The sequence below is a fragment of the Danio rerio genome, chromosome 2, assembly GCF_049306965.1.
Source record: "Danio rerio strain Tuebingen ecotype United States chromosome 2, GRCz12tu, whole genome shotgun sequence".
Lineage (NCBI taxonomy): Eukaryota > Metazoa > Chordata > Actinopteri > Cypriniformes > Danionidae > Danio > Danio rerio.
In genome coordinates this window covers 37,545,508-37,557,688 of record NC_133177.1, presented here as the reverse complement: position 1 = coordinate 37,557,688, position 12,181 = coordinate 37,545,508, and the positions used below count along the sequence as shown (strand labels likewise).

At 33.9% G+C, this 12,181-nt stretch overlaps 1 protein-coding gene across 4 annotated transcripts in view; it reads right to left on the bottom strand.

Moving 5' to 3' along the window:
* Positions 1-11,131, bottom strand: part of astn1 (astrotactin 1) — a 410,547-nt gene extending 399,416 nt beyond the window's left edge. For all 4 annotated transcript variants that reach the window (XM_003197882.7, XM_021467632.3, XM_017351897.4 and 1 more), the window contains exon 1: positions 10,583-11,131. In XM_003197882.7, coding sequence (XP_003197930.4) covers positions 10,583-10,901 — 319 coding nt within the window. In that variant the 5' untranslated portion in view covers positions 10,902-11,131. The remainder of the gene's footprint in view (positions 1-10,582) is intronic.
* Positions 11,132-12,181: the final 1,050 nt, after the last annotated feature.

Below are 12,181 nucleotides of genomic sequence, written 5' to 3'. Positions count from 1 at the left end.
ACTTGACAACCATTGCAGCTGTTGGACAATATAGTGTACTTTTGAGGCTTTTATTGGCAAGAGTATAGTTGTTTAGATTGCAAATATGCAGTTTGTTTTTAAAGATAGTGCCCGTTATAAATATTCCTAATTTCTGAGATTTAGCACATCGCGGCCAACCTGTCATACTGAGCAGAGCAAAGATGGTTGACGTTCCACTACAAGATGACGACAGACACAGCATAATAAGTCCTTACAGGAGAAAAACAGCATTATTGTAGCATAAGTTTCAAAATACAGCTGAACATATTATTACAGAAGAGGTAAATGACATTCTAAGTCGATCCCTCTCTTTTGTATGTTGTAGGGCTGTATTTATACCAGAGATGCCCAAACTAAGGCCCGTGGGCCAAAGTTGGCCCATGCTAACATTTGATTTGGCCCACCATCCCATTTGTGAAAAGAGGGAGAATTATCTTTGACAGAGATGGTCATTTCAAAATTTTACTAAAATAAAACTGTTTCTTTGTTTATTTTGTAATTTTTTTTTTTTTTGTAAATGAATCTTATTTTAAAATAAAATGTAAATAATGTCACTAGACAAGACATTCCGCATTGAACTTCATTGTGTTAATAGTTTTTAATGGATTAATGTTTTTACTATAATAGGTTAAATAGTTTTTTTTTTTTTTTTTTTTTTTTTTACATATACTGCCTTAGTTAATATAAGTTATAAGCAAATAAATTTGAAAAATTACCCATGGAAACTTTAATGTAATACAGTTTTGTATTTTTACCTTCGGCCCACAGCCCTAAATTAAGTCTTTGGCCTTTCATAAGAAAAACTTTGACTACCCCTGATTTGTACCACAGTAATCTGGTAGTGTTTGCTTTACTTTGGCTTTTTCGGGGTGAATTATTGTGAAATCCTGTTTGCAACAGAGAAATGCTGGGAAATATCTGTAGACTGATGGCATTTCATGCCATTCAGCCTTGTAATCTTAAAATGTGAGCACCTGTTTTGTCATCCCTTAGACATTACACTAGAAAATCATTCAAATACTAGCTCTAAAAAGACTTTTGTGAAATAGCGAGGGTTTCTGCACTTCTGACCTTCAGCTGCAGATGTGAATGAACAACAGAAGAAAGTAGTTCCTCGTACAAAAGGATTTTTGAGACTCTTTGTTTGATTTTCTTTTTTTATATACACAATTATGTCGTTGACTTGTATAAATGCAATACCACACTTGTAGCAGTGCAATATGGCTGTATATTGTCACTGGTGAGACACTAAGGCACTCGGTCTGCGAGAAAAAAACAGAAAAGCTCAAACGTGGTGGCACAGTGTGTAGCGCTGTCACCTCACAGCAAGAACGTTGCTGCTTTTCTTTTCTTTTTTTCTTGTGCTATAATTATTCTGAACAGCATGTGTGCTTTTATGCACTTAATTTTTGTTTGTTTGTAATATATATGCACACAGAACATGCAGGTTTCATATCAAAATTATATGTAACATTTTTTTATGCAATTTAGCACTGATAAGACACTATTTTATGTTTCAAATTGCTCATATCCAGTCCTATTATATAATTATTTATTATTAATTTAGTACCATTCCATATTTTACAGTAAATAAATCTCAATCTCATTCTCACCACGAAGTATTAATTGTCAAAGTCATACATCTCTATCTAAAAATTTCAAAACTAAAGCACAAAACAACATGTGTAGTGTCTCTGGAATAGTAATTACCAATGTGGGCAATTTAATTGACTGTGTGCTGAAGTTTATATGCAAACAAGTGTGCATCCGCATACTTTTGCAGTGCTTCAGGGTCTCAAATCATTAGCTCCCCTCAAGCTATGCTGCACATTACTGCTGAAAGAATGCATGTATTTACCTGCTAAAAATACTGAAGTGAACGTAAAGCCTGTGTAGAACGACAATAATTGTAGCCCCAGGTGTTAAATGAGTCATTACGAACAATAAAAGTGAAACGCAACTAAATGAAATAGGCGTGAGCGGTAATTAGAATGCATCAAAACGAAAACCTTTTAAACCTTGAAACATCTGTCATCACAACACAGAGGGAGAACAAACATATTTGAAGACTCATGACGTCTAGGTTTTTGCTTCTTTGTTCACGTTAAGTCTCTAAAGGTAGCAACACGTGTTGTGCCATACATTTTACCCACAGCCTTTTAATGCATCTGCACTTTCCCTCAAAATAAAGTTTGCAGAAGCTGAGCTCGGTCTGTTTGCTTGTCCTAAACGTGGCTGCTGACAACACGTGAGCATGCATAAATATCTTCAGCTCCTCTGCGAATACCTCAAGGTTTGCTTTGTTTTCTCATACGCAGACTCTCGAAAACACTGTGTCATCCTTGGGATAATTTAAGGTGGCAACAACAACAAAAAAAATGAAGTGACAGTTCAAAATTCTTCTGGATCTTATTCTTTAAAAGGATGCTGTTTAAAGTCATTGTCGGTGATTTTCTGCTGAAAGCTATGTGTTGTTCTACATAATCGGAGCATATGTTGTCTGTTGTTGAGACAAAGTGAAGAAACTCAAAGGCTGGGACTAAAATAAACCAAATAAAGAACTGGAAAGCAACAACGGACACCATCCGTTTGATTTCTTTAAGAACATTTGCACTTAGTTTAATCCGTCTCCTGTTGTTAAATAAACAACACAGGATTCCAAGTATTTTAATCTGTCCAATTATTATGATTCAGTCAAAACAAAGACATTTGCTAAGTCAACTATGATCTCACTGTGCAAAGCTGTTGGTTAGAAATTAAATTGAACATACATTGATCTTGACAGTGATGGGACTTGAAGCAACGCTTGCAACTGTAAATAAAAAAGGATTTGCATTTGATTCTCTGTAGATGTATTTGGTGGAATTGCTGTGGAAACGTAATGTCACCACTCTTCAAGGCATCCTTTAAGCACTAGCTCTTGTTGCCATGGAAACCATTCATTGGCACACAGTCTCCCTGTGCTGCTTCTCAGAACCTTCCTCACAAACACACAGTAAAGCTCACTGCAAAATCCTGGATCTCACAGAGGGAGACGGCTGAAACATGGATCATTATATCTTATTGCATTTGCTTTACTTCAATGCAATCCCTATAGTGATTTCCCCCCTATAGATGTTCGTCCAGTTCAAAAGTTTTGGTCGATAACTGAGCAAAATGAAATATAACAGCTTTTTTTTTTTTTTTTACATTTCTTAAAAACTAGAAAATATTTTCATCTATTGTTTTTTTTGTGTGCCAAGTTTTCAGATGTTTTTATACAAATGTTTTGACAATCCAATGCTATAATGTTTCAACTTTAGAACAGTTTGAAAAATCAATATTCGGTAGATTAACCATGATTTTATAATTTAATTTAATAATTCATTCCAGTGACTTTAAAGATGAATGTGCAGCTTCTTTACTCCAGTCTTCAGAGTAGAGCTGGGCTGATAAACGATATAATATTGAATTATGATAAAATTTATGTCAATAACAATGATAAGCTCTGGACTTTTTTATTCTATATTGATCTTAGAGCAGAAATGTACAACAAATGGGAATCTAAAAGTGTGTTAAAATTAAAGATGTACGTACCAAATTTTTGGCCACCGAAAATTTGTTGGCCGAAAATGTTATTGAATTGTTATTGAATGGGACACTCTAATTTTGGTGGCTTCTGTTGTTGGGATACTCTTTTAAATATGGAAGCATTAACATCTTGTATTTTGAAATATTTATTGTTATAGTTCAATATGTTAAATAATTGTCGAGATTGCATGTTTGCCATAACGCCCAGTCACATACAGTCCATTTCTCAATGTATGTGTTTTTAATATATTGAAATGTGGTAAGGCTGAACAACTGAACTGCATTTGTATATTATATTAATTTTCTAGAAGTGTCTTTAAAAACCTTTAGTCAAATATTATTTACTGTCATCATGGCAAGATAAAAGAAATCAGTTATTTTAAATGAGTTATTAAAACTTTGATGTATCGAAATGTGTTGTGAATCTTCTCTCTGTTAAACAGAAATTGGGGAAAAAATAAACAGGGGGGCTAATATTTTAAAGGGGCAAAAATTCTGACTTTAACTATATATAAAAATATTGATATTTAATATTTATAATGATTGTGATGACATTCCTGCAAACGATGCAGATGCTTCAATGTTTACTAAACCTGTCACAAATCAGCTGCAGATTTGCATTCATATGTTGTATCCTACTTAAAAATAGAGGAATCTAATTGAAGTAATGAATGAATGAATGAATGAATGAATGAATGAATGAATGAATGAATGAATGAATGAATGAATGAATGGAAGATTTTAATTACAGTAAGCCAGTAAGAAACCCATGGGTTGCCTTATCCGTGTGTGAAAGAAAATGTTCTGAGCAAAGCTTCTTCTAGCTTTGACACCGGGCCAACAATATATTAAAGAAGAATGTGAAAGCCAATCTAAAACGAAAACTTTACTTTCACAGACTTTCCCATTTAATCGCCCACCCAAAGCAGCTCTAGAAGGTATCAAAAGCTACAGAAGTCTTTGGTGTGTCCTTTTTATATAGCTTAGCACATGAGTATGTGTGCTAAAGTGATACCTAGTGTGTGTGTGCGTGCGCATGTGCGTGTGTATGTGTGCGCTTTTGTGTGTTTGTGAATGCATTTGTAGACTGTACCAATTACCCTAATGTATCCAATTAAAAATAGCTTGTTCAAAGACTAGTGGCGGCTCTGTAAAGACTGCATTTATAATCAGGAAACAAGACCACAGAGCGAAGGGAGGGACGTGCAAACACCTTAGGCAACATTTATAACACTGACTTGAAATTACTCCCCATGATCATTCCAATCAATCTTATGCAAACAAAGAGCCTTTGGAGGAAGCAGAAGCTGAAGCAACAGAGGAGACGATCTAGCAAGAGAAAGATTTATGAAGTCAAGTAAGGCAAGGTGCAGTCTGTCTGGAAGAAATTAAAAAGCTTCGAGTCCAATGTGAATTATTCAAGCTAAAGAGAGGCCGGAAGGAAGATGTGGCGGTTGGCAGACAGGTTTCCCTATATTGGAATATATATCTAAAGCAAATTTCAGCAAATTCTTTTGATAAACTAATACAATAGAATCCAGACAATGGGGGTCAGCAAACACAGCATTAAAATGTCACCTGTGATTACAAATCTATAGTATTGAGATATTATATATTAGCACAAACCAATGTATTAGGTCATTCCTATTTTTCTTATGAATTATATACAGTTAAATTCAGAATTATTAGTCCCCCTGAAATATTCACCCCCTGTTTAATTTAATAGCTCATTTCTAATAACTGATTTATTTCATCTTTGCCATGATGCGAGTAAATAATATTTTACTAGATATTTTTCATATACAGCTTAAAGTGACTTTTAAAAGCTTACCTAGGTTAATTAGGTTAACTAGGCAGTTTAGGGTAATCAGGCAAGTTATTGTATAATGATGGTTTGTTCTGTAGTCTATCAAAAGAAAAAAATAGCTTAAAGGAGCTTAAACTTTTGACCCTAAAATGTTTTTGTTTTAAGTATTAAAAACTGCTTTTACTCTAGCCGAAATTAAACAAATAAGACTTGCCCCAGAACCCGAGAAGAAAAAATATTATCAGACCTACTGTGAAAATTTCCTTGCTTAAAACAACATTAATTAAACATTAACAGAAAAATTTAATTCTAAGGGGGGCTAATACTTCTGACATCAACTATGTATATATATATATATATATATATATATATATATATATATATATATATATATATATATATATATATATATATATATATATATATATATAATGATCTATCAATCAATCTACATGAAACCCAAAGTATTTTGGGTAATGTAGCTGTATACTGTATTTAAACCAAATATTTACACACATTACATAAACAAATAAACAGATTCAAACATGGGCTAAAACTGTTTTACACCGAGGTACAGACTTAACTGTGACTTCTGTTTAAATGGTTTGTATTTCAAACACGTGACAAACATACAGTCATATAGGTTGTATAACAAGTTGCTTTTTCCAGTTGAATATTCACACAAGCCCATATCACGATTTGATTCAATATACTGTTGCTATTTTTATGACTATATTAAAAGGCTGCATGATTTTGGAAAAATTACACATTGTGAAATGATTTTATTCTGTGTTATACAGTTGAAGTCAGAATTATTAGCCCCCCTAAATTATTAGTCCCCTGTTTATTTATTTATTTTTTTCTGTTTAACGGAGAGAATATTTTTTTCAATGCATTTCTAAACATAATAACTTTAATAACTCATTTCTAATAACTGATTTATTTTATCTTTGCCATGATGACAGAAAATAATATATTATTAGATGTTTTTAAGACACTTCTATACAGCTTAAAGTGACATTTAAAGGCCTAACTAGGTTAATTAGGTTAACTAGGCAGGTTAGAGTAATTAGGCAATTTATTGTATAAGGATGGTTTGTTCTGTAAACTATGGAAAAAAATAGCTTAAAGGGGCCAATGATTTTGTCTCTAAAATGGTTTTAAAACAATTTAAAACTGCTTTTTTTTTAGCTGAAATAAAACATATAAGACTTTCTCCAGAAGAAAAAAAAATAGTATCAGACATACTGTGAAAATTTCCTTGCTCTGTTAAACATCATTTAGGAAATGTTTAAAAAAAATAAAATAAAATGGGGGCTTATAATTCTGACTAAAACTGTTTATTGTGATATGAATACAAATTCACTAGATGTAAATCTATCATTTTAAATTGATTGTGGTGAATCTGTGGGGGAGTGCATACATATAATAATGTACAAGCATAATTAAATTCAGTGAAGAAAAATATGCAAATTAAATAAAAAGCATTTTATTGTTTTTCGAAGAGTCAAAATGTATTCAAGTATACAGGGATAGAATAAACAAATGTAAAATAATACTGCATAGTCTAGGCCTTAAAAACACTTGCAAAATGATAAATTATAATCCAGACTCAGCATATAGTCTGGATATAGTCAACAGACATTGCATATACTCACGATGTGACTACTGCGACTGATCACATTGCAATATCGATGCTGAAACGATATATTGTGCAGCCCTACTATATTATCTGATTTAGTCAGCGTTTTCTGCATTGCGAAAACCATCTTCCCCCTTTCTTGAACCAGAATGCATTCTTTGTGCTTTTATAATATAACCATGGAGTTTGATCAGGTTATAGGTGAACAGAAAACATCTCACATTACATTCACAATAAAAGTTAAAATAAAGTTTCACATTATTCATAAACCTAGAAAAAATAACTTTTGGCCTATATAAAGCCCAGAATGTTTTTGCAGAGCCTGCGCATGCTATTTTGGACCATTTTATGCACTCTAAAGCGCTGAGCTTATTTGGATTCCGTAGTACAAGTATTAAAATCCTGACTACTAAGAACTTTGTGCTATAAAAAATGCAGTCACATCCAAACATTGTTAACAAACTGAAATCATGGTTTGCTCTGTATGCTGACACAATTTTTTAAACTCTAAGGATTTCTAGTTATAAATATGCAAGTCCTCATGCATTCAAATATGACTGTACACAGACCCAACTGTGTTATTCCCAAGGTGTAACCTCTCAAAAGTTTGAAAGAACATTTAAGCATTAATAAAAATTATTTATGAACTGTGCTAATTTTTTTTACATATACAAAAAAAATTATGTAATTATGAAATTATGTTTATGAATAATGTGAAACTTTATTTTAACTTTTATTGTGAATGTAATGTGAGATGTTTTCTGTTCACCTATAACCTGATCAAACTCCATGGTTATATTATAAAAGCACAAAGAATGCATTCTGGTTTAAGAAAGGGGAAAGATGGTTTTCGCAATACAGAAAACGCTGACTAAATAAGATAATATAGTAGGGCTGCACAATATATCGTTTTAGCATCGATATTTCAATGTGATCATTCGCAGTAGTCACATCGTGAGTATATGCAATGTATGTTGACTACTATATAGTGAGTCTGGATTATAATTTATCATTTTGCAAGTGTTTTAAGGCCTAGACTATGCAATATTATTTTACATTTGTTTATTCTATCACTGTATACCTGAATACATATACAATACAATTCATTCATATTTTATTTATTTTACATTTACAAAAAAAAGGTTGTAGTCTCAAGATCAGGTGGCAGAGTTTATGTCCTACATGACATTTAAGGTCAATACAGAGCTAAAGACCTTTTTTAATTAATTTTTACTTTTTTCAAAGTTTACCTCCTGTCTGACATTTTTTTCAGACATCGCTAAAGTGAGAAACAACATGACATCTTTGACAACACAGTAGCAGTGCCAGATAAATTCAACCTAAGCACAAATGTCAGACTTATTCCATGACATGTACAGACAGTTCACACTACATGTCTGATTGGCTGGCAGTGACTTATACAACTGTCCACTCCTTATGTCTTTTGCACCTCGGAGTGAGTGGCAGACATGCATGTAGTGTTCAGCACCATGGACAGCGGTCAGTGCAGAGACTCATACAGTACAAACTAGCTGCCTGTAATAGATGTTCACCCAGGTTGTTTTCCTCCCAGACACACTCAGTTCTTTGAACCAAACTTTAAATAAGAACTTTGAGTTTTAGCTTTTTTAGGCCTTTCTTTAAAATAATGCAAGAACTGCAGAGGCTATTGGTCTGAATCTAACTGATGGGATGATGTGATAATAAAAAAAGACAATTAAATCAAATCAGGAATATTGTAGTGTCCATGTAAATATACATGCACTGAAACTTTGCATTACACTCTCAGAAATAAAAGTACAAGAGCTGTCAATAGGGCAGTACCTTTTGTTTGTACCTGAAGGGTTACTAGTGGTACACTTTGGGTACTAATATGCACCTTTTAGGTACCACTTTGGACTCTTTGGGTACAAATATGTATCTTTTGAAAGGGTACTGCCCTAGTGAGAGCTCCTGTACCTTTATTTCTAAGAGTGTATTGTCCATTAGTTAAGATTAAACATTGCATTTACTAGCATGAACTATGGAATATACAGCAAAAGTATTTAATAAACTTTGTTTAAACTCGCAGCTTAAAGATTATTATGTGAAAATACATGTACTTATGCATTATTTATCATACATCATACATACATACATGGTATATAGTAAACTAAAGTTGTATTTATCAATTTTGCAATTACTACAAACTAATAAATTCTTCAGAAGTATTTTATTATACTTCTGCTGGACCTGCTGATTTATTTAAAAGCATTTATCAATTGCATTATCATAAATTGATGAAGTACAAGCACTTTTAAATATCAAAATAAATTATTTTTTAAAGCTTATCAAACTTATTTATCAAACTTAGATCAATGCCGTCTTATGCCTGTAACAATACATGGGTTAACACACAGCAGATCGTTCTGAATTATTTCATAGTTTTATTTCAAAGTCTATTTAAACTCATGCTAATAACAACTGCATAATTTGTGCTTAACATGAATTAACATACTTTACTATTACATTTAAACTTTTACATCAGATCATTCTAATATATCATATCAAAACGTAATTTCCATGTTAACTCATGCTAGTAACAACTGCACAAAGTGAACTGCCTGAAGTACATAATTTATCGATAATTTTGTACTATTTACAGTGAATTCAGAAATATTATATCAATGCTCCATGCCTTGTCAACTCATGCAAGTAACAAATGTACAGTAGATATACAGTTTACCAGTAACTTGTATATTTAATAAAGATAGCAGTTGCATCAGCCAAACATTTTAGGTAGTAGTTTTTGTGTGTGTGTGTGTGTGTGTGTGTGTGTGTGTGTGTGTGTGTGTGTGTGTGTGTGTGTGTGTGTGTGTGTGTTTTTTTCTGTTGCTCATGCTTACAAAAAATATTCAGTTGAACATTACATTTTATTTGTTTAAATTCAACCCATATAAATTGTTTGCAATAAATTTGCGGACATCATTTTTTCAGAGTAGTTTCAAAACAAATGAAAATAAACTAACAATAAAACAATGACAAGGAAATCTATCTATCTATCTATCTATCTATCTATCTATCTATCTATCTATCTATCTATCTATCTATCTATCTATCTCACCTGTTTTAGGAAATAAATCTTTATTATATCATACATTTGCTGTGTTTTGCTTCATCTCGTTGCTTTTTCCTCAGAGTTCACAGCAGGTGAAGTTATGACACAAACTTCACATAAGTTTACACATGGGATTCTCACAAGACTAACCCAGTGACCACATGTGTCTCAATAGTTTGTAACCCTTTATTTGACACTTTCATCATAAAACACACAGTATACGCATAACTCTCATGCTGAAAAAAGAACACCACACTTAATCTACTTCGAAAGCACAAATCTGAGGCTTACCGTGAATTAATCCGCATAAAGAATATAACAGAACTGAGCAATTCTGGTTTATGGACTAGGCCTACGATTGATATTTGTTTTAATAATCACAATAGCTGCTACAGTCAATATTGCATCTTCAATGAGAGTTCGAAATGATTATAACAGCACTCACCTAACACAAAGTACGGGAGCTCGGTATTTTCCAAGTCGTCAACAACGACTATCTCGCCGGGAAAATCATTCCTGACGGAGAAGAGTAGCTTGGGCTCGGAGGCCGACGGGCTATGCATGATGCTCAGGTCGTTCTCTCGCAAAAACGGCAACGCGGAGACCGTAACGCTTTTCATCTTGCACTCCATGTCTTGAGACTGATCTTCTTCGCCGTTCAGACATTTTACGCCAGCAGAGCTGAAGAGGACAATCCAAAAAACGCCGATAAGCAGATAGGAGCGCGGCGGTAGCATCATACAGGAGCGCGGCGGTAGCATCATGCCGGAGCGCGGGTAGCGGTTGTCAGGCTGCGGCAGTCGGTCAGCGGCGCACTGGGAGCTGGAGGAGGAGGAGAACCGAGGAACGCACTGGCTACACAATAATCGAGCTGTCTGCGTGAAAATAAAGAAATAAAGACAGTATTTGGGGCTCAGATATTCTCCGTCCAACGGCTAAATATTCTTGTTGTCATCATAACACGACTCGGCTTAGTGATGACAGCGAGAGAGGCGGAACAGCGCAGCATCGGAGCCCGTTATTGGGCTTCTCCACCTCAAGCCATTAAAAACGATTTTTCTTGTTGCAACGGGCAGCCATTAGCAAGAGCCACACACTGTAGTCTCGTGATATGTGAAACAGCCAGTTTATTTTCTTCATTTAACTACACTTGATTGATTAAATTCCCTGCCATTGTAGAGTTTTTGATAAATAAACATGACGCGAAAGACATGCTGTTTTCTTTCTTCAGCATTAAAACATACAGATGAAACTTTTAAGTTTTGGGTTTTTCTAATGTTAAAGTTTTGGGGTCTCTTGCTTATTTTTAAAGGACCAGGGATCTTTAAAAAAAAAAAAAGGGAAAATCTTTTTTTATACCACGTTTGAATAAAATACACATGCAAACATATTAATAAATTAGAAAAAATATATAGGCTACTCTAACTGAAGGCTACAATTAAGTAGGCCTATGTAACGATAAATAGATTACATTTACATGTTACATTAGTTAGCCTACATTTGCTGCAAGTAAAAAGTAAACTGAACAAAGCCAAATTATAAAAGAACATTCAAAAGTTGCATCTGAATGTTTTCACAAACATATCATTTTTATAAATTGATTTTTCATTACTTTCATTACATCTGACAGCAGAACCCCAGCTAAAGTTTTAAACATCACTGTCCACCAAGGAAAAAGAAGAGCAGAACTGAAGCCGAGAAGCCAAGAGCATCTTTTTCAAGCAAACAGCAGCTGCAGGCTCTGGAAAGAAAGAGGAAGAACGAGAGGAAAGAAAGAAGCAGTGCAGTCTCTGCCCCAAAGAATGATCTCCCTGTGTAATCTTGAGCTTATTCCAGCACTGAAGCAAGGCTTTAGCAAAGTGTGAAGCACTTTTGTGATGAAAGGGCACAGTACTCATTTCAGCTTTGACCTGCTCAATAATTGAACTTTGAGGGTGGTGGGAGGAGAGAGGGGGTATCGGTACACTTGTGGTTCCGTTGCTGTGATATCCCGCTCTCTTTTAAGGCTTTCTCTGCGACATGGCTGTTTGTTCTTCTCACATAT